The sequence below is a fragment of the Diachasma alloeum genome, unplaced genomic scaffold, assembly GCF_001412515.2.
Source record: "Diachasma alloeum isolate Michigan unplaced genomic scaffold, Dall2.0 Dall_scaffold_00192, whole genome shotgun sequence".
NCBI classification, from domain to species: Eukaryota; Metazoa; Arthropoda; class Insecta; order Hymenoptera; family Braconidae; genus Diachasma; species Diachasma alloeum.
The window spans coordinates 1,121,790-1,145,428 of NW_021680357.1; the positions used below are offsets into that span (position 1 = coordinate 1,121,790).

Genomic DNA, 23,639 nt, shown 5'->3' on the forward strand with positions numbered 1-23,639 from the left:
CCCACCACAATTCTCTATCGAATTCCCCGGAATTGTTTCAGGCGTTTGATAAATTTTCGTTTTGGTTTGCTCCCTCGTGCCCCAAATTATTCCCGGAGATGACCCTAAAAAATCGTTTCATACATCTCCAATAGAATTTTCCAAGAACACGCCAGATTCTCTCGAATTTCCATCCCCACGACCAAAAATCCGAAAATTAAGGCGCGCATGGATTATTTTTTGAACATAATCTTGATTGTTTTTCCATCTTCGTAATCTAAAATATATCACAATTTCTACTGGATTTTACATCACCTAGTCGTCCCTAAAAATTATGATTGCACAATCCAAAAAAGTAGAAAAAAACTGAAAATTTTCAAAGAGTATTTTTAATCAAAACTAGGAAATAAATTCAACAGAGAGGAACTTATGAATGGCTAATTAATAACGATCTGACAGGCATTGACTACTGAGACAAATCACGATTGAACAGCCATTAGATACTGTAAATTATTAATTAGCAATTTCCTTCCTATTGGGTTTATTTCCCAATATTATTCAAAAAATTTTTGATTGTACAATCATAATTTTCGAAAACTTCAGGGTTATTTAAATTGAATGGCAATTGAAGAACATTTCAGATTACCAAAATAAAAAAAGACAACCAAGATCACTTCCCAAAGATAATACCACGCACAAAAAATTGAACAGAAAAACTTAGTGAATACGTTAGAAAAGTCTATTGGATTTCTATTGAACTTTCTATTACTTCTTGGCCAATTCTATTGAAATGTTCAATAGAAAATATTCAATAAAAAAAGTCAATAGAATTCGCTTTTTCTAAATAACTTATTCTCTTCAGATATTTTCTATAGAATTTCATTGGCTCAAATTTGCAAAGTTTTTCTCATTTTTCTTTTCTTTCGTTCCTTTCTTTTTATCAAAAAAATCAAACAAAAAAACTGGAAGAAAAAAATCAAATTTTCTTTGGTTCAAATTTTCATTGGCTCAAATTTTCCAAGTTTTTTTCATTCTCTTCTTCCTTTCTTCTCATCAAAAAATCAAATAAAAAAACTTAAAAAATTCGGACCCATGAAATTCTACAGAAAATATCTCAATAGAATAAATCGCATAGAAAAATCCAATTCCTTCACTTTTTCTACAGATCATTTTCCATTACCCATTTCACTAGAATCTGCCAAAAACTACCCGAGAGTTCAACAAAAATCCAATAGACCTTCGCGCCTTCGCCGTTTTTCTCCGAAATTTTGTCACCCGTGACCGGCGGGTCTATCTCAATAATTATCACAATGTTCTCCCCAACAAGAGTCAGACAGTGGAAATCCTCGAGTCAAGTGTCCGAGGCACCTGCGTCTCCTCCCCCCCGCCCCCCCCCCCCTCCTCCCCACCCCCCTGAGCATTATCAGGCTGATCATGGCCCACTTCCTCATTCTGTGCGACAACGACAGGCGGACTCTTCCCCTCCTGCGGGCTCTCCACCTTATAAAGAATATCATGACACAGTGGACAGCGATCCTGCACATACAGCCACTTTCTCAAGCAGACCCCATGGAAGTAATGATTGCACCTGGTGACCTTGGCACTCTTCATCTCCTGATAGCAAATGGCGCAGACATCATCAAGCATCCTGAGCTGTTCAACCCTGGCCTCAGGAAGTGAATTGATCTTGTTGACAGCAGTCCTGCGCTTCATAAAAACACTCCAGCCAGCCTTGGCTTCATTCCAAATATTGAAGTATGCATGAATGCCCATCATGATGGCGCGTATAGCTCCACCTGACTCAAAAATGAGGATCCAAAATCCATTGAAGAACAGAACAATTCCAAAAGCGAATTCAATTGTATTCCCAACAGCCTTGATCATGTAGACGCAGTCGTCCAACTGCTCCCAGAAGGTGCTCCGATAAGCGTCAATCAGGAATAGAGAGTATATGGAGAGTGACACGAGCACCTTGACGATCACCTCGATGCTGAATACTGTGACAGCCAGCAGCCAAGTGCTGATCGAGAAGTGCGACCAGAGGAAGACGAGGAGAGACACTGGGAATATGATGAGGAAGGCGCACACGGCTAGGGCCCGAAGGTGTCTGTGGAGGGCTGGATTGTGGGAGGCACTGAGGGACATCAGGAGGGGATTGACTATGTTGTGGACGAAGTGGAGAACAGCTGTGAAGAGGAGGCAGAAGTTGCGGCAGAGCTTGACGAAACGTTTGTCGCGATCGAGACTGGTGAGACCAGTCTGGAGGGCTAGGATGTAGAACAGAATGGCGGATACTGTGCCGATGCTCTTCTCGTCGTTGTCCTCGGTGAGGAGGACCCACTGGAAGAAGCAGCCAATGTGGTGGCAGATGTAGGAGATGATGCTGGTCATGCCGAGGACTGCTGTCAGGGTCTCGCAGCCGTTCACCAAGAGGGTCTTGATCATCGTGCAGAGGGTCAGGGTCTCGTCGCCGTAGTGGTTACCCAGGATCTGGATTATCTGCTCGCTGACGCGCAGCATCCAGAAGGTGCGGAGGACGTTCGGAACGTTCAGCCGGATCCACTCTATCTCGGCGAGGGCGGAGAGACCGTAGTTGCTTATGAAGGTGCGGGCGTTCTTGTAGCCCGCGTGCATTATCTTCAGCATGGAGAAGCTGTTGTACCAGAGGATGAATTTGGAGACTGCTAGGGGGAGGAGCGCGCTGAACACCGGCGCGTGGTGGAGGACGTTTGTCTGGAAGAGGAGTTGAAATTAGAATGGGGGTTGTTTGGGGGAGCCGCAACCATCGAAAAATGTATCCTATTTTACTAAAGATGAAAGAAAGTTGCTTTATATCCAAATATCTCGAAACTGCCTGATCGCTAATCCTTAATTCTGATTGGTCAATATGTGACACGAAGTTATTCACAAAAAAAACACGGCATTTTCAAATTCTTCGGTGGTAAATTTTTTTTTCACGTCATATATATATATATAATATGTATATTTCACATGTATACATATCATCGGTGAAATTAATAAATTCTGTCCTTTTATAGAGACCGATTATTTTAAAAAATTGAAGATAATTAATTGAAAATGAAAAATTCTTTATACATTCTTTTACTCTACTTCGCTATTCACTTCAATCATTAGTCGAATTCTCTTTGATTCATTATCAATATTTATAAGGTATTCATGAGAAAATGAAATTCAATGAATTACATTTCTTCATTTCAACAAATGAATAGATCAGCGCGCGCGAGAGCGCGCGCATAGATCTTGTATAATATAGGCCAATTCCATAGATTTTTCAAACTTATGAAGAATATATAGAAAATATGTATAAACCATATATTTTATATATTTTTTTCAGCATATATTATGTACTATATATTTTATTCCTTTTTATATAAATTGGACTACTTTAAGATATTTTTTTATCTATTTTTCAGAATATAAATTTTTCCGTGTGGGCGGCCTCAATAATGTAACGATCAGAATTGTGAAGGGGGCTAATTATTATTGGTCTTTTCCATTGTAGGAAGTAATATTACTGTGCTACATTGTCTCTTCATTTGGTCTTTTTCGACACTTCTCACAACTTTTGGAGTTTTTAACAAATATTATTGGAGCTTGCAAATTATTAGTGTTGAAATTAGTGTTATTGAATTATTCATCTTGTCCTTGATATCATCTCTCTGTGTACAGTAATATTACGGTTTGATAATATTTTTTTCCGTAATATTGTCCCGTAATCGTTTTGAATATCCGATCGAAATATTACAGTAAAAAATATTACGCCGCAATATTACGGTAAGTAATATAATGAATTTTGATAAATAATCGAATTTTTTTATGAATAGTATTGCACGCAGACAAATGGTGTATTTCAATTAAATAAACTTTATTTGAATCAAATAAATCCTCTATCACAATCAAATAAACGATTTATTCGATTTAAATAAAGTTTATTTAATTCAAATAAACAATTTTTCTGGGGGTGGAGTTTGCACATTATTGAGTGTTGATAGTGTTATTGAATTATTCGTTTTATCCTTAATGTCATCTCTCTGTGTACGGTAATATTACCGTTTGATAATATTTTGCTCCATAATAATTTTTTTCGTAATATTACGGTGAATAATGTAACGATCAAAATTGTTACGGGGTCTAATTATTATTCGTCTTTTTCAACACTTCATTCGAAACTATAATAAACTTACTGGTAACGGAGTGATAGCCAGCACAGAAGGCGCCAAAAAACTGGCAACTAGTAATTTCTGGAGTATCGGATGACGTGGGGCCAGATGAATGTAGCAAAATATACACGCCAATAGACTCTGCAGCAGGTAATTCTGGATAACAATCAATCCCGGACCATAACGCATATGTTGACTGATATTCAGACACAGTATATCGTCCAATATACTCGTCGATGTATCAAATGAATTTGCGTAGGCAATAACGGCTTTCATCGTGCTGACATTGGACCAGTAGGACAAAAATATCGTGCCAACTGATATCAGGTACAGGTAGACAACTATCAGATGCTTCGTCCACAGCATGAATATGTACAATGATGCGAGGATACCTTTAATAGATTCATTATCAAGATTAATTACATCAGGGGAGATATTCCTCATATTATAATCCTGTGATTTTTCAATGCATTTAATTTTTTTATTTTTAATTCATTCGTCAAGTTGATTTTAATTTTTTGTATAAGAATTCTTGAATAAGGTAAATGTGTGAGGCTCATTCAGATGTCACATTTTAATCATTTTGACAGTCCCAGAAAGAAACTGTAAAGGGTGAAATACGATTGGAATTTGATTTTAGTTGATGAGAGAGAAAAATAAGAGAGGAAAATCTCATTCACATCAACTGATGCTACGATAGAGTGAATTCTTAACCCGCAAGTTCAGGAACTCACAATTTTAAAATGTTCATTTCTTCGTTATAATAATAAAATGGGATTAAAATCTCCGGAATGAGGTCTCGGATAGTTAAAAATTCAAGAAAAATGCATGAAACAGTAACATCTTGACACTTCGGAAAGTTACCACTCAATATTCGCTGAGAGAAAAATCTGAAGTTCGATTTATAATAAGAAAATAGTTGAGGCATTTTGGTGAACGATACGATTGTTTTTTTGTATGCGGCACATTATAGTAACTTCACAAGCGTAACTTTTGCAAATCAAAATGCAGTTAAACTAACCCAAGTTCAAAAGTGACAACGACAAATCTATCGTGAGGAGAACTATAAAATAGTTGCAATGACTACATTCCATTGTAGTAATTACTTCTCCGGCCATAGTTACCGTAACCCATGAAAAATTGTTGAGGACTTTTTCACTATAATTCGATGGTGATAGAATATAGTCAGAAGAATTATATTTTTCTCTCAATGTTGTAATTATAAGTCAACTTCTTCAACTTTTTCAGTGGAGGTTCCATCCCGTTAGAATGATTGATTCACCGATAGGCAGGATTATTTATTGTTAACAAATGGATTTGGTTGAAGTTTAAGGTCGATTTAGTCTCACCAAATGTTCATTCGTTAATAGTTAACAAATGCATATTGTTTGACTCACCTTTCAAGTGAACCATTCGTTAACTATTAACGAATATTTATTTGGTCACATTCAACTCTACCATTCGTTAATAGTTAACGAATCTCGTTTGGAATAAATGAATCATTCTATCAGTGTACTTTAGACAGTACATTGAGAAAATTTTATCCCATTCTGAGCGAATATCTCCCAGAAATGTTTTTCAGAATTTGTTGACTCGAACTGACGAGACGAGCATAGGATCATTTACTTTACAACTGGTTCATGTACCCAAATTCACTTACCCAAGCAACAAGCGAGGAATTTTATGGGTGTGATAACATTCGTCTGATAGAGGTAGTCATCAATATTAAATTGTTTCATAAAAAACGGCTCCGATGAGACCAAGGAACCGACAATTGTATTCTGCACACTGTTGACTTTCAGATTATCTATTATTGTTTCGTTAGATAGTAGGATTATGTTCTCCTCGGGCACCCCTAGACTGAGCCTCAGAAGTTCATCGATGATGAACAGGGGGGGCACTCTCATCACCACATTGGCAAATCCCATTATCCTGTCCCGCATTATCGTCTCCATGATTGCGCTGGTTGTCCTTCGGAAGTCTTGGGGATCAAATGTTCATGGAGAGTTGTTGGAGTATGTTGGATTCTGGAATTGTTGGGTGATGACAATGCATCACAATTCACTGGATGACGGCACCTGGGAGGGTTCTAGCTGTTGGGAAATGAAAAGTCATTAGGTAGAAGTGCCAAAAAAATTCCATAAAAAAATTCTGGATTTCATGGAACGAAATGGTATTCAAAAATCAATCTCTACACAGCTCGACACATTTTAGTGTCGCCGCACACTGAGCGAAAAACAAACACGTTGTCAAACAAGTCTTATTTGGGTCAACAAAATCGCTAGATGAAAATTGCCAAAAAATAATTTGTTGCGTTCGAACTTGAAAGTTTCAAACATGAATAATTGCTCTGCTTTCGACGGCAACGAAATATTTGGCTCAAGAGGCGGATAATTAGCACCAGACGGTGCCTTTTCAGGATGAAAATATCTCATATAGAGGAAAATTTATCAACAAATATTTTATCCCTAAGTCACAAGATTGTTATCACATCATTATTATTATTTCATTTAAGGGTTCATTTCTTGTTTGTAATTATTAGACAGCCGAAAGAAAAAACTACTGTCCCTTGTTTCGCATAAAACAAAGATTTTTCGGGAGCAAAATGCGTGTGGAAGTATCGAATAACGAAGGAGTAGTACTAGAAATGACATTTCTTGCGTGTACAGAGAATGAATTTTTTTTTGAACTACTAAATCTATTTTTGCGACAAAATTTTTTCATACCGGCGCACTCTCTGCATGTTTGGCACAAAAAATCATTTTTTGATAATTTCTAAAAAACTATTTTTTTGGCACAAGTAAGACTTGTTTGAGAACTTTGTCATTTTTCTTTCAGTGTATAAACTGTGTTTATATTACGAGGCGATCGCATGGCGGGCGACTACGAATTCTCAGAACAAAACATAGAACAAAGGACAAAGAGAAAATGCGTTCGATGTGGTCCAATGTACTGGTCCTTATTTTTCTGAAGTTAGTCTCCGGTAGTCGGAGTTGGAGTAAAGATCGAGATGCGTCTTCTGCGTGTGACTGAATAAAGAATCCTAGTCATATTAAATTCACAGAGTTATTATTCCAATTCTACCCATAATTCCAATAAAAAAACTAGTGATTTCGCTAGAAAATTCAATTGGATTTCTGTTAAATTTTCTTAGTTTTTGGATGATTTTATTGGAAAATTCAGCTTATCTGCGCGTTTTCTTTTTCAATAGAAATGTTCAATGGGAAATATTGTGTAGAAAAAATCGGTGGATTTCTATTTGTCTGTTCAACTTATTCTATTGTATTTTTTATATAAATTCCTCGGTTCAAAAATTGCATGTTTCTGTTAATTTTTTTATAAACAACAGGTAAAATACAGTGGAAAATCTTGGAAAATTCATGTCAAGGAACTATTATAGAAAATATTTTAATAGGAAAAACTTATATTTTCCAATAAATATTTTTATTGAAAAAAACGTGTAGTAAAGCTGTGGAATTTTCAATGGAAATTCAATAGAATCTCTCATAGTAAGCGCTAGGTTTTTCAATCCAATTTTTTCATACATCAATTTACATATACGTCATTATGATTTTTTTCCCCGTAACATTCAATAGTAGCATTTCCCTTGAGATTCAAAGAAGAAATTAAATTTCTTATACATGTAAACAACTTATTACGAAATTACTTAGCCTGCCCGCGACCATGATTTGCAAAATCTACTTAGTGAACAAAAAACGATGAAAAAAAAATATGAATATTAATGCTGAAACCTCCATGAGATATGAAAAATGACAGATGATTCAATTGAACCTTCTGCAACTGGAGATGAAATGAACTCCACACGAGGGAATTTAGTAGTTCGAAAGTAAACAACAACTCACCAAATCATGAAAAATATTGTTTAATCACAAGTAAATTGTGTGCGATGGCTGATGGAAGAGCAAAAAAAAAATTTGCCTTATCACATCCTCGTTAACATGTTACGTTTACAATGGCACAGTCGCACAGACGTACCTAACCTCAAAATAATTTTGCACTTCCGTATCATACGGCAATGTACCAGGGGTATTGTATTGTTTCGTGACGAGATATTGGTTTCGATTTTCTGTGACGTAAACAGACGTGATATATTTTTATCATGTAGTTGTCACCTCACACCATGTCCTCGGTGCTGTTTATACTTGGGATTTTTTTTTCTATTGTGACAGCTCGTAGCAGTGACCCAGTGACGCGATGAAGCGGCACTGGGGACGTATAAGAAATGAACAACCTTAAATGCTTTGTTACTTAAGGGGAAAAAATTGATTAAATGTAGTAGAACATGACGTGAACGCATTTAGAAGAATCTAATATTCAGGTTTTCAGGGATTTATGTTTCATTTTCCGTGGGGTGCGATGTTTACGTTCATTAGAATTAACAATACATAACATTTCGAACTATTCGCATTGGGGGAAAGAAGGCGGGTTACAGTCATGTTATTTGTTATTAAGATTGTTCGAGGAAATATTGATTGTCCTTAATTTTCGAATCTTTTGCCACTTGCGACGGGATATAAAAGCGTTTATTTATGCCCTGAGGTGAAGAACCCCCTAAAAGGACAAACCAGGAGATATACATCATAAATAGGGTAGGTTGGGGTGAAAATGGACACTTTTGACTTTTTTAAAAATATTACTAACGGGTTGAAATGTTGATGAAATTTAATCTTTTTTTTTTCAAAAGAAAGAGCAGTTCTTTCCCTTTGTGATGAGCCTTAACTGAGCTCTATTGATGCATTTCTTTCTGCGTTATGAATAATTTTAAAAAAGTCTAAAGTGTCCATTTCACCCTACCCTCCCCTATATTATTATTATTATTAGTTACTCGTAAATGAACTACTGAATGATCCTTGAGAGTCCCAACTTCACCTCGACGCTCGCCCATGCAAGCTAAGCGATACAAACTTTTCCTAATCACTCTACAATAGTGTTCTCTCTAACCAGAGGGTGAGCTCTACTGCAGTCCAGAATCATGTGTCTAAAAGTAGACGGAGGAACCCAAGGATGACAGCCTTTTGCATTTGGCCAGCTAATATGAAGACATTTCGCCTACAGGTCGGGATCTTTCCGAGCCCGGCCTTATAATATTATTATTTTTTTTTACTTGTCAATGAGACAGCTGAAGGATCCTTGAGGGTTCCGACTTCACCTCGACGCTCGCCCATGTAAGCTAAGCGATACAAACTTTTCCTAATCACTCTACAATAGTGCTCTCTCTAACCAGAGGGTGAGCTCTACTGCAGTCCAGAATCATGTGTCTAAAAGTAGACGGAGGAACCCAAGGATGACAGCCTTTTGCATTTGGCCAGCTAATATGAAGACATTTCGCCTACAGGTCGGGATCTTTCCGAGCCCGGCCTTATAATATTATTATTTTTTTTTACTTGTCAATGAGACAGCTGAAGGATCCTTGAGGGTTCCGACTTCACCTTGACGCTCGCCCATGCAAGCTAACCCTGACGGACCGGTCGATTGAGGAATCGAGTTGCTCAGTATGTTGACTAGCATTCGATTGAAACTCGATTGGGATCCGATCGACTCATGATCGACCACTTGATTAATTGTTCCAGTTTCGTTTCCATTTTTTTTCCTTCCCAAATTCACTTGCAATTGATTTCTTGTTGTCGATTGCAATCATTCACTTGCAATGGATTTTTGACCATTCATTTGAAATCTCAATTGAATTACAATCGAATTCCAATCGACATACTGAGTAACTCGATTTCTCAATCGACAACCGATCGAAGCGCAATCAAGAAGTCCGCCAGGGAAGCGATACAAACTTTTCCTAATCACTCTACAATAGTGCTCTCTCTAACCAGAGGGATGAGATCTACTGCAGTCCAGAATCATGTGTCTAAAAGTAGACGGAGGAACCCAAGGATGACAGCCTTTTGCATTTGGTCAGTTAATGTGAAGGTATTACGCCTACAGGCCGTGATGGTTTCGATCTTAGATATGAAGGACTGCTTAATTTCCCCCAGAGAGCCAATAATAAGGACAAACAATTTTACTCTGAATCCTCGGTTAAGTTGACGTAGCTCAGACAGGAGTGGTTGATACTTGAGTCGCTTGTCCTTTTCTTTAACTGTTATATTTCTATCAGCCAGCGCCGAGAACTCAATGACATAGATGATTTTGTCATCAAAATCGAAAAGTTATTATTATTGGAAGCATTTCATTAGATGTCCTGGAGTAAAATATCCCCTAAGGACAAACATTTGATATATACAATAATTTAACTGTGATCATATCTCGCTACAATCGATAAGTACTTTGTTCATAAGACAGTCATTGTTTTCAAGATAAAGTCAAATACTGCTTAAAGACAAACAATTGTTGTCGAAAAAATCCATTCAAAAATTCAGTTCATATTATCGGACTGACAGTCCGATGGGTACGTAACAGGTACGTAATCCCCCCAATTACAAAATATACGTTCAATTCAAATCAAATTCAATCTAATTATGTTGTTTTCATTCTGATTTAATTAAAACACTGGGGTGTTGTAACAACGACTGTCTCACGTTCTAGTCTACGATGCTGTTGAAGACGAGAAATTCTCGCATGCCAATTTTCTGTGGGGGATACATGCGAAGAGTATGATGCGTGGTGGAGTCATATCACTCAACGAAAATGACGGGGTTAGCAGTTGTATCTGTGATAATTATATCAATGTTCATTGAATATGCGCTAACAAATTTGGTTCAGACACATGACAAAATTCAATCGAAAAACCTAGTGCTGATTTTATTGACAAAATTCAAATAAAATTCTATTTTATTTATTTATTATTATCGTTTATTCATTCACATTCGATAGGAGAAAATAAATAGCTTTTTCTACAACTTTTTCCACTATTTTTTCATTCTTTCCTATTACGAAATGAAAAATAAACTTAGAAAACTCATGGATATGAAAAGAATTTCTAGAAAAATCCACCACTTGGAATTATTAAATTTTTCCGTTCAATTTTTCAATACTACAAAGGAATAGATTTTTATTTCTTGCAGATGACTCTTGAAATTTTTGTGTAGAAATTCACGAGTATGAGTTTTTCAAGTTTTTTCTGTATTTTCAGTGTTCCTCGTGCCCAAACCCAATAAGAAGCCGTTGACAGATTTCAGAAATTCAAAAAATGTTCAAAAATTCTCAGAGAAACAATCGCAGAGTAATAGGTGCAGAAAATTGCGTAATTTTGTACACAAATCAATCAGAAAACATTTCCTATGTAACTTTTTCATTAGTGAATTTATAGTAACATAATTGTTTTTCCTTGAAAGTGTCGACAGCAAAAAATGATGTTCATCCTTGCATGCAGTTTTTTGGTACATATTTATAATAAAAATGGTGGAGAGGGTACTAGTTTTTCTGACATCTAGAGGCAGGAAAAATCAAGGTGATTAGGTGGCTGCAGTCGCCCCGCACAATGAAGATTCCTAGAGGAAAGGTTGAAGAGGGCAGGGGGGGAGGTTTGATGAGGATGAGAGCATCCTTTGGAGATCTCGAATTGACATCAGTCCCTAACGAGTGTTGATGGCGTGTGGAAGACACTGGGGAGTTGCATTCAATTTCCAGTGTTAAACTTATGGTTGTATATTTTTCGGGAGTTTGGAAATCAGAATGAAAGGGAGGGTTTGTGAGATATTGACAGTACCAACAGTGTTCGTACTTTTGGAGTTGATTTTGCTGTCGGCTGGGTTTGAGTACAATCGAGTGCCGGATCTGATAAAAGTCCGGAGACGAGCTGATGCTGGAGATGCCGAGTTCGTTGCTCTGGACTTTGTAAGAACAGTTGATGATTTTATAGAATTTATAGAAAAATATCATTTCACTTGAAAATTCTATTGGATTTCGACTGATTTTTTACAGAAAATTCCATTAATTTTTGGCCGATTCGAATTTTTTTTACAGAAAATGTCCGATAGAAACTATTCTACAGAAGAAATTAGTAGAATGTCATGTTTCCATACAACTTTTTCTATTCAGAGATTTTTTCATAAAAATTTCTCGATACGAATTCTTCTTTTTTTTTCACTCAATTTTTTTTTTCTATTGATTGAAAAAATGAAACAAAAAAAAGTTTGAAAATTTTAGCCAAAGAATTTCTGTAGAAAGTATATCAATCAAATAAATTGTATATAAGAATCGAATTCCGTAGACTTTTTCTATAGAATATTTTTCACCGAACGTTTCTATCGAAAAAAAATCGCAGGTAAGCGGCGAAATCTTTCGAGAGAATCGGCCAAAAACTAAAAGAAGATTCGACAGAAATACTATAGAATTTTCCAGCGAATACGCTAGATTTCTCCGTGAAATTTTTTCTTCACCATGAGTTTTTCAATAGATATTATTTACATAAACAATTCATTAAGTGTTTACCTTTCTGTATAACTTATGCTGTTGGCATTTCTGAATAGGAATTCTTACATATAAATTATGCAAACATTATTTCTTGAATTTTCTGATGCGACGTAAAAAAATATCAACTTTTTTGTAAGAAATGTCAATCGAAATTGAAAAAAAATTGATGGAATTTTCTGTATTCAGAGGAATCATCATTCGAATTAAATAAAATTAATTTGAAATGAATGAATTAATCCCCTCACATGATTAAAATTTTTATTTAGGGTAGGAAAATTACAGATGAAAGTTTTATCGATTCGTAATTGTCATTCTGAATCAGATAGGACTGGTTGCTGAACAGGGACGAGAAGCCGAGCGTTATAGTGTCACCACCGAGGATGGCTATATCCTGGCGTTATTCCGACTACCCCCGAACCCAAACTCTCCGAGAAATGTCGGTAAAAATCGAGTCATCTTCCTGCATCCTGGACTGGCAGCCTCGGCCGACTGCTTCGTGATATTCGGAAAGGAGAGGAGTCTCGGTAATTTCGAATATCAATAAATTCGAAATTGATCTGGGATCTAATTTTTAATGTGTTTACACAGCACACATACTGTCTGACGCTGGATACGACGTGTGGATAGGGAATGTCAGAGGAGGCACTTACAGCCGGAATCACACGACTCTCAAACCCACAGACGCCGATTTTTGGGACATTAGGTAGGAATTAAGAAATTGGAAATTCAGGTCTAGTTATGGAACCCGATTGTTCTCAATGACTTGGAAGTTTCGTTGAGTGGATGTTTCATATTTGAAAATGATGATTTGTTAAGAATTTTCCCAAATTTTCTGGCACAGTTCCAAATTCTCTAGAATTCCGTAGAAAACCTCGGAATTTTTAACATTTTTTTAACCCAGAATTATCTAGAGATCCCGCTAATTTTCATGAACTCTTGTCTTCAAAAGACAAGAAGTCTCACGCAATTTTTCCGGCGCTCTCCTCAAATTATCTGTCATGAATACTCCATTTTGATCAACAGCATCGATGATTACGCTCTCCTGGACGTCCCCACCATGATAGATTACGTTCTAGAGACCACAGGACAATCCAGGATCTCCTACGTGGGCCATTCTCTTGGAACCACAACCATCATGATGCTGTTGTCGGCGAAGCCCGAATACAACAAGAAGATCGATTTGATATTTCACTTTGCACCGATGGCTTACTGGGTTACGAAGAGTCCAATGAGGCTGATCGTAATGTCAGCTGGACAATTTTTGCAGAATCTGCTGGATCCAAGGGGAGCAACTGAATTAATTCCTCAGAGCTCCACGTTCACAGCTTTCTTCAAACGACTCTGCGCGCCCAATAATATTGTAGATCTCTGTTATCTGCCTTTTGATTTACTACTTGGCGCCAGCAATCCAGCGCAAATGAATAAGGTGCGTACGAAAATAATCACTTTACTTCATATTAAATTCCGGATTATCGTAAAAAAAATATTGCGTAAAAAATATTGGGATCCTAGGCTTTTTTCATTTATTGTCGTCACAAATTTTGCAGGAAATTCAGTCTCCCAAGATTTTCTGTGGGGGATAACAATACTCCGAGAAAAGAAACAAGATTTGCAAGAAAGATCACGTTACAGAGTGGAAAATTCAATATTTGCTTTACATTTTCTCATTAAATTTTGTATAAAAATAACAGAAATATAATTTTGCTCTCCTATTCGCGCACGAAAAAATGTCATGGAAAAACCTAATGACTTCGTTAGAAAATTTAATTGGATTTTGATTGAACTTTCTGTTAGTTTTTGTCCAGTTGTGTTGAAAAATTCCTGAATTTATCACCCCCTTTTTTTAATAGAAATGTTCAGTAGAAAATGTTTTACAGAAAAATTAATAATATTCGATCTTTCTATACAATTTACTATATTCAAAGATTTTTTATAGAAATTCTTTACCCCAAATTTTTCAAATCTTTTGTTTGATTTTTTTAAATGAAAAAAAAATAGAGTGGAAAAACTCGAAACATTTATATTCAGGAATTCTTGTGGAAAGTGTCTGAATAGAAAAAGTTCTACTGATTTTTTCTGTAATATATTTTCTATTGAACATTTTCTGTGAAAAAACAGTAAAGTTTTTTTGTCCAATTCTTCAATAGAATGGGACAAAAAAATTTCAAAAGAAATCTAATGGAATTTGCTAGGTTTTGCTGTGAAGATTGTACATTACTTCGTATGGTTATTTCTTATAACCATTGTTGCAGGCGACGCTCATTAATTATCTAAATTACTACCCTGCTGGAACATCTGCCAAGGCATTTTATCAGTATCGCCAACATGCGCAGACCGGTAAGACAATAAAAAAAAAAATGATGACATTTTCAATATCGATAAGATACTCCATTTTCGCTGTACGTGGAATTATTTGCATGACTGCACGTATGAAAAAATGCAACAGAAAACCTAGCGAGTTCGCTAGAAAATTCTATTGGAATTCTATAGGGGTTTCTATAGAATTTCTATTGGAATTCTATTGAAAAATATTCTTCGTTTTTTGCGCTAACTCTATTGGATATTCGATAAGAAAAAGTCAATAGATTTCGAATTTCTGTTTGAATTGTTCTCTTGAGAGTTTTTCTATAAGAATGCTTGGGCATCAATTTTCAAGTTTTTTTCACGGAGTCTGCAATGCGGAACAACACAAAATCCTGCGGAAAAAATTTAGAAAATTTGTGCCCAATAGTTCTGATAGAAAAGATCTAAGAGAAAAATTCAAACAGAAACTTGAAATCTAGAGCTTTTCTGATTGAAGATCCAATAGAATCAGCGCAAAAAACAAAAAGAATTTTTTTAATAGAATTCCAATAAAAATCTTATAGAAATCCCATAGAATTCCTATAGAATTCCAATAGAATTTTCTAGCGAATTCGTTAAGTTTTCTATTTTTTCCAAAGGATTTTATCAGTTGACTCACGAAAAAATTGAATACTTTTTTTCATTCTATTTTTCTCTTCTTTGCCCCAAGAAAATCAAACTCAAAAATTTGAGGCGAGTAAATTCTATAGAAATTATCTCAATAGACTGAGTGAAATTAAAAAATCGAACTCCATTGACTTTTTCAATAGAATATAAATACAAAAAATGGTAGAAAGTTCAATAGAAATCCGATTGTTTAGCGAATTCGCTGGGTTTTTCCAAGAAATATTTTCATATGTGCTCTCTTGCAATCGAATCTCCGAAATGAACTCCTGCACTGTGATTTTTCAGGGAAATTTCAACGATACGATTACGAAAATCCGGAGTTGAACCTCAAGCATTACGGCCAAACGACACCGCCACTCTATGACACCAAGAACATCGTTGTTCCGTCAGTGCTATTTCGTGCCGAGAATGATCCGCTGTGTACAGTAGCTGACATCAAGAGCCTGATATCTCACCTCCCTCGTAACCTCTCACTTCTTTACGAGGTTGTTCCTTACAAAGACTTCAATCACCTTGACTTCGTCACCGCCAAAGACGTCAAGACCCTAGTGTACGACAGATTGATGGAGATCCTCACTGGATTCCACAATAAATACGAAAATAATGATGATAACAATAGGATCAAATCTAAGTATAATAATAACATATAATTTTAAGTATTGAATTTGATATTAATATGTATAATCTGTTAATAATAATAATAATTCGAACGAACGTGGTCTTACATTTTCTATATTCATTCGTCCTATAATTGACTATTTGAAGTAGCTTTATCCTCAGGCCGGGCTACGCTGTACTTTTGGATATTTTCAGTTTTTTAATTTTTCAACTAAATTGCATGGAAAAAATTTGAAAAAATTCATACCCAGCCAGAATTATCTAAATTAAATTTCGCAAAATATTGATATTTTTTCAAAAATTTCCCTCTTATAAATAAATAATAAAACTTGTTTGCAAAACGGTGGATTATTTTTCATGAGGTGTCAAAAAAATTCATGAAAGGAGGTTTAATCCGAGTGTTACTATTCGTGAACTTATGGCTAGCTTTCATCTAGTGAACCACTGTGACATTCCATGTATTATTTTGGTTTGCTTACATTAAGTCTTCTTTCTTTTTTATATATTAAGCGTACCCCCTTGCTACAAGAGAGCACGTTGTAAATTTCCTCTCAAAAAGCAGTAAAGCATTCATTCATATTTAAATACATTATTAATATATTATTTTGTACTTTTATTTACGAATAAAAGACGAAATAAATAGTTCTTTACTTTTTATGTGAATGTTTTTTCGAATATTCATATTTGTCTGATGGGCTCGGAGTGCAGGGGCGGGTGTCGAAATGTAATGCAGATGATTCTCAGATGATTTTCGAATCAGCCACTGCCAAAGACGTCACGCAGGATCAATTGAATAATAATGTATAATCCCATATATTGAATTTGGTAATAATATGTATAATCTGTTAATGATAATAGTTCGAACAACCGTGGGTTTACTACAATTTTTTACATTGATTGATGCGACATCAAGATTTTTTAATCTAGTGATCCAGGTCGAACTTGGTGGGTGCGTCTGGATACTGCTTCTTGTAGAATTCAATGTACTCCAGCTTGCGTTTTTCTCTCAATGCAAAGTACTTTGGATACATGGCTTTCTCGGTTGGATGCCAGTGATCCAGGACCCAGTCGGGGGATTCTCCCTCACGCTCGTAGGCAACACCACCTGGTGATTCAGCGAAATACATGGGTGAAGGATGCTTGCAGTCCCATAGTTCTTCCTCACCCGCGATCAACAGCTCCTTCGCCTTTCGAAGATCTTTTATGTGTTTGTTTGCGTCGAAACGGGCTCTCAGGACGACTGCATCGTACCTAGAGGGAAGAATATTCTCCTTGTGATATAGATGGTGAAGGACATTTCTTATGCAATAGAATTATTATTTGTTATTTATTATAATGAAATAATTAAAATAAATTATGAATTATTTAGTACAAAATGATTTCAAAAAATTAGTATAAAATAATAAACAAATAGAAAGTTCAATAGAATTATTTAATCGAATCATGATTTATCATTTGTTATGATGAAATCATTGTAATAAATAATCATTCTATTGAAAAAACAAATGTTTCAAGAGCAAGAAAAAAGGTTTAAATGAAAATTTCGGTTTGACTTGCATTGAAATTCCATTAGACTTCTTATATACTTCATGGATACTTCAATTAAATGTTTTATAAATATAATTCTTGAGATTTTTGGAGAATTAGATGGGATCTCGAGAATCCAATGCCTCAATTCTGAAGCAAAAAATGTTGATTTCATGGGAAATAAGTGGCATCTAGTACCTGAAATCAGTCAGTATTGAAGACCAGGACTCGAGATTACGATATGCCCGTTTGTAAAGGCTGCAGACCTTTCTCGCGTGCGATACGATACCAGTTGGGAGTGGTCCAGCCATCCTCCGAGCGTTTCTACGTGAGAAATCACAAATAATTGATAATAATCACTGAATCAATTGTGCTTTTATTGCGATCAAAGTCTTGGATGTATTTCTTGGTTGTCCTCAGTGGGTATGTCACTGCAGGGCATAAATAAACGCTTTATAATAATTCAGTAGCGAAGTGGTAAAGTGGTTTTAGTCGATTTTGACAATTGGCCAGTTTTTAGTGAATATCTCGAAATCTAAGGGAGATAGCTAAGTTTTTGTCTGGACCTTTCTTGTAGCACTCAATTTGCTCTAGGAAAAAGGTTCCTACGAAAATTTCATTATCTCCTTTAGATTCGGAGATATTCTTCAAAAACTCAACTAAGAGATAAGTCGACTTAAACCGTTTTACCACTTCGCTACTGAATTATAATAATAATATAATCAACTCATCCTGTGGAAATTCAAGCGGTAAATTTGCCACAACGAAGTAAATTTTAGCATAATTATTGCAAAATACTCCATGATATCCTCAATTCTAAAAATTAATAACTCATCTTTAACTGTTGGATTACCTAATTCAATTTCGGAGAAACGATTTAATGAGATTATGAGTTCAAAAAAAGAATCGACGGAAAGAGCACTGGAGAACGAAATCGATATACACATAAACAATGATTTCATAGGGAAAACGAACTGAGGGTTCTTTGCTTTTAGGTGACGATATTCTTTTGGTCCTTGTGACTGGTTTTTTAGTCTGCTGGAGCAGTTCGTACAGAACACACGTTTCTTCTTCGATCATTTTTAATAAAGAACAAAAATTAGATTTGAATTCACTGCGTTTCACTTAATTTAATTTCCCATTTACAATATTAACAAAAGAAAAATTGATGTTAATTAATTTTTTGACGAAAATACTCTAAAAATGGAATGGGTTATACTCAATGTAATTGAAGTCTGATAACTATGTAATACTAACTATGCAGTATTGTTGTTTTGTTTCACATTGAGTCTATGAATGTTTCGCTGATGTTCTCAATAAATTAAATAAAAACTATGACCTGGAAGGATCTTCATAAACAGTATACTCCACTAATTTTATTCATTGGATGTGTGATAGCACTGAGGGTTCTTTGTTTTTAGGTGACGATATTCTTTTGGTCCTTGTGACTGGTTTTTTAGTCTGCTGGAGCAGTTCGTACAGAACAGACGTTTCTTCCTCGACCATTTTTAATAAAGAACAGAAATTAGATTTGAATTCACTGCGTTTCACTTAATTTAATTTCCCATTTACAATATTAACAAAAGAAAAATTGATGTTAATTAATTTTTTGACGAAAATACTCTAAGAATGGAATGGGGTATACTCAATGTAATTGAAGTCTGATAACTATGTAATACTAACTATGCAGTATTGTTGTTTTATTTCACATTGAGTCTATGAATGTTCGCTGATGTTCTCAATAAATTAAATAAAAACTGTGACCTGGAAGGACCTTCATAGATAGCATACTCCAATAATTTTATTCATTGGATGTGTGATAGTAAATGTAAATGACCCATTATTGGTCCCCAGTAAAACAACAAATGTCAAATTTCAGAAGTTTTACTGATGACCAAAAGCCAGAAAATAATTCACTATTTTATTCAACAATGTCAACAAAAAATGTTGATTCTATGAATTAATCTCCCAGTAGTTTTTCATTCAGATGGCCTTTATCACCCAGTCAAGTATAATTACTCATTTGTTTTGTTTAACATCGAAATTATGATATCTTCAATTCCAAAGATCGACAAATCATCATGAGCGAATGAAAAATTGATCAAGGATCAGATAAAAATCATGAAAAAATACTCACAATCCCTCTGCTCCAATTGATTCCGAGCAATGTTTGGTTATGTCAGCCCCCCAATTCCAGGAATGACCCCCAGATGTCTCGCTCCCTCGCATACGTACCCTAGGATTGGTATTTATCCTCTATTTGGGCGAGCGCCCAGCTGACCTTTCGTCGCCAGCAGTCGTTGTGAGTGCAAAATTTTCATGGCGTCGCTCATCGTGCATCGTACCATCGGCCGTTTGAGTTTCTAAAGTGTCTGGTCGCCCGCACGGTGAGTTTGTCGTTTACCATTGTCGTTTCATTCACGGTCCCTTAACATTTTATAATCCAAGCGCTCTTCCAACGCAATATCATCGTCCGCTATGAAAGCTACTTCTAAGCGTATCGGTTTCTATAACAGCAGCAAAAACTGCCGAATCCCTCCACGAAGCGATTTTCCGCTGGATGAGAGTAATGTCGCATTTACAATATTGCATTCGATATTTCGGCTTCCAAATTTTGAAATAATTGCGCTCTCAGCGGGTTAAATTCAATTTTTTTTCGATGATTTGTCAGATGATTCGTCATCTGGCTGTTGTTAAGTTATGGAATGTTGAATTAATTTTTTGTTTGTGGGGGAAATATTGGAATGTGGCAGTAGAGAGATTTTAGGGGACAAATAATAATTCTATAGAAAATTTTAGCGGTTAAAGTGTTCTATAGAAATTGGCTATAGAGTCATTCTGTAGACGGCTATGAAGGAATTCTTCAATGTTTTCAAGATTTTTTTATCGTAAAAATGTCCGAAATTTTGATAGATTTTGGCTATAGAATTGAACTATAGAAAGTTTTTTTATTTTCTCCAGAATTGGTCTATAAAGTTGTTCTATAGCCGTCTATGGACAACTTCGCCAATGTTTTCTAGATATTTTTTATGGAAAAATGGCCGAAATTGCGATAAAGTATGGCTATAGAATTAAAGTAGAGAGTTTTCAATTTTCTGTAGAATTAAATGGCCTATAAAGTTGTTCTATAGACATCTGTGGAGGAATTTTTCTGCTTCGAAGATTTTTTCCCAACAAATAGGCGACACTTCGATAAAACTTGTCTATAGAATTACCCAATAGAAAGTTTTTAATTTTCTATATAATTCGTCTATAGAGTCGTTCTATAGACATCTATGAGGGAATTCTCTAATTATTTCAGAATTTTTCTTGCGAAATATGAACAAAGTTTTTATGAAAGTTGTCTATAGAAGATTATAGAAAGTTTTACCGTTTCTATAAAATTTAACGAATATGAATTCTATCAAAATTTCAAAATTCAGAATTTTCTATAGAATTTGCAAACTTGTTCTATAGACACCTGAGGAAATTCTCCAATTATTCCAGGATTGTTTTTTGAAAAATGAACAAAATTTTTGAAAATTTTCTCAATAGACCTAGACTATTGAAGGTTTGACATTTTCTATAAAATTGGCCCGTAAAGTCGCAGTATGGACACATATGAGGGAATTTCCTGTTTTTAGGATTTTTAATGGACAGAATTTTCATAGGTAGTCATGTGTTTGAAATTTTCTATTGAATTTTTCTGTACACTGGTTCTATAGCCACCTATAGAAAAAATTTACAATGATTCGAAAGATTTTGTTGCTAAAATCTACGAAATTTCGATAAATTTCCCCTATAGAAGAGTTCTATAAACTTCTATAGACGGATTCTATAGCAGTTTGTTCTAAACAATATGGACATTTTCTCAAAATTTTTCGATGTCATCATAGAATTGACGAATAGAATCGTTTCCGTAGAGAATAAAATTCTATAGAAATTTCGTATTCGCCCAAGGCTTCCCTAAATGTTTGTAAATTATCCTATTTCAGGTGTTTTCATTTCCTAATTCCATTTAATGTGACAATGGTACCGACAATGCCCCCCGACGCCCACAAAATATCCCTCAAAATTATAGAAGCTATCAAGCAACATCCAGTACTGTACATATCCGATGTCAAAGGAACTGCAATCAAACTTCAGGAATTTCGACAGAAAGTCTGGAAGAGAATTTCTGACGAATTAGGATTGGATCGTAAGATTCATCGTGAATTAATTCAATATAGCCTACATCTAATCATTTAAATATTTATTTATACCGATGTTTTGCAGCTGCTTGGGTCAGACTCAGATGGAAAAACCTCAGAGACACGTATTGTCGAATATTGAAGTATAAAAATCGAACTAATAAGGGGTCGAGAAGGAAGAAATGGGTGTTCGAGGATCATCTTAGTTTTCTCAAATTTCCGTTAGTATTTTTTCTATAACTTGAATTATTCGTTGAATATGACTTTATTGAGTTCTTAAAAATTTCTCATTGCATTTTAATGTAAAACAAATGATATTTCTCGGAGAAAACTTCATGTTTTAAAAAAATTAAATTTCTTAATGAGTGAATTCAGGGGAAAACGTCTGGTTTTAATAAATAATGTAAGAATACATAAATTAACTAGTTAATATCGAATAAAATTATATTTTCTAGATACAAACTGAAAAAACAATTTTTTTTCAAATGGATAAAAATTCCAGTTATTTTTTACACTGATTTCTATTGAAAAATTTATGTCCAAGCATTTTCACCAGAATTTTAAGAGAATTCTAACAGAAATTCAATGAAATTTGAAGAAAGCCTCAGCTTTTTTAATGAAAAAAAATTTTTAAAAATGCAAAAACAAATAAAAACGAATAAATAAATAAAGGAATTAATGAATTAATTAATATCGAATAAAATTGCATTTAGATACGAACCTGATTACCAGCCCCAGTGTGTCGAGCTCTCGGACGAGTACATAGAGGAAATAAATGCAAGTGGAATGAGCACGGAAAACCTGCTAGAGCAGTTGGAAGACCGTAGCGACGAGGACTACAGTGAATACCTAGAAGTCCTCGAGGAAACGGCAGCAGACCCGATCCTCCAGGATGACAGCCAAGTCGTGGAGATCCTGGACTGCGTCAACGAGGAAGACTTGAACCCAGAAATGGTAGAGAAAGACAGTGCCACTCTGCAAGTAGAGTCTTACGCTCGAGAGATCGAGAACAATTACATCAGGATACGTCCGAAGAAGATGAAGTTCGATCACGATGTGCAATTAGGTGCCTCCAACGTGTCCCCCAATGATGGAACAAAAATAGATTCAAACATCAATACAATTGTCATATCAACAAGTGACCTACCTGCCCCAGAAGACATCGAAACGACTGAGAATGATCATAACGATCAGGACAATGACCACGAAATCAGCCTGGACCATTCGAACCCTAAAGAGTGTTACGCCGAGGAACTGCCAAAGACCAGCATAGAACTATTCTTCGACAGTATGGCTCAGACAGTGAGACTACTCCCCCCAAAAGCCCAGGCAGAGGTCAAGATGTCAGTGTGTAGAATAGTGACAGAAGCTGAAGTCAAATATTCCAACAAAAAAAATATCCACAATGTTCAGAAATTCATAGCTCCCCCTGGAATGATCCCCAAACTAGTGTTGATACCCTGCAGTATGATCGACAATCCCAGCAACAGCAACTGAATGATCTTACTCAGTTATTTATTTGTCACTGCTCAAGTTTGTTGAAAATGAAGAAATAATTGCTGAATGTTACCATTGGATGCCCTGCCAAGACAGCATCACTCGAGATCGAGAAGAATTACATCAGAATACGTCTGAGGAAGATGAAGTTTGATCATGATGTGCATTCAGGTGCCTCCAACGTGTCCCCCAATGATGGAACAAAAATAGATTCAAACAACAATACAATTGTCATATCAACAAGTGACCTAATTCCCCCTGGAATGATCCCCAAACTAGTGTTGATACCCTGCAGTGTGATCGACAATCCCAG

The 23,639-nt window shown here is 35.5% G+C and overlaps 4 protein-coding genes across 4 annotated transcripts; 2 read left to right on the forward strand and 2 right to left on the reverse strand.

Annotated features, from left to right (window-relative positions):
* Positions 1-1,308: 1,308 nt before the first annotated feature.
* LOC107048393 (protein TRC8 homolog) lies at positions 1,309-8,344 on the reverse strand. Its single transcript, XM_015271541.1, has 4 exons — positions 8,024-8,344; positions 5,821-6,253; positions 4,185-4,552; positions 1,309-2,712 (listed from the first exon to the last, which is right to left on the reverse strand). Exons 2-4 carry the CDS (start codon positions 6,113-6,115, stop codon positions 1,309-1,311), a joined length of 2,067 nt encoding a protein of 688 aa, XP_015127027.1. The 5' UTR covers positions 6,116-6,253; positions 8,024-8,344.
* A 3,373-nt stretch (positions 8,345-11,717) lies between these two features.
* On the forward strand, positions 11,718-16,224 carry LOC107048426 (gastric triacylglycerol lipase). The gene is made up of 6 exons (XM_015271586.2): positions 11,718-11,966; positions 12,868-13,069; positions 13,134-13,248; positions 13,569-13,971; positions 14,798-14,882; positions 15,801-16,224. The coding sequence occupies exons 1-6, from the start codon at positions 11,805-11,807 to the stop codon at positions 16,163-16,165; spliced, it is 1,332 nt and encodes a 443-aa protein (XP_015127072.1). The 5' UTR covers positions 11,718-11,804; the 3' UTR covers positions 16,166-16,224.
* A 703-nt stretch (positions 16,225-16,927) lies between these two features.
* LOC107048443 (NADH dehydrogenase [ubiquinone] 1 beta subcomplex subunit 9) lies at positions 16,928-19,984 on the reverse strand. Its single transcript, XM_015271608.2, has 3 exons — positions 19,798-19,984; positions 17,859-17,984; positions 16,928-17,384 (listed from the first exon to the last, which is right to left on the reverse strand). The coding sequence occupies exons 1-3, from the start codon at positions 19,887-19,889 to the stop codon at positions 17,057-17,059; spliced, it is 546 nt and encodes a 181-aa protein (XP_015127094.1). The 5' UTR covers positions 19,890-19,984; the 3' UTR covers positions 16,928-17,056.
* LOC107048442 lies at positions 19,892-23,637 on the forward strand. The gene is made up of 4 exons (XM_015271607.2): positions 19,892-20,047; positions 21,635-21,837; positions 21,915-22,050; positions 22,543-23,637. The coding sequence occupies exons 2-4, from the start codon at positions 21,669-21,671 to the stop codon at positions 23,324-23,326; spliced, it is 1,089 nt and encodes a 362-aa protein (XP_015127093.1). The 5' UTR covers positions 19,892-20,047; positions 21,635-21,668; the 3' UTR covers positions 23,327-23,637.
* The last annotated feature ends 2 nt before the right edge of the window (positions 23,638-23,639 follow it).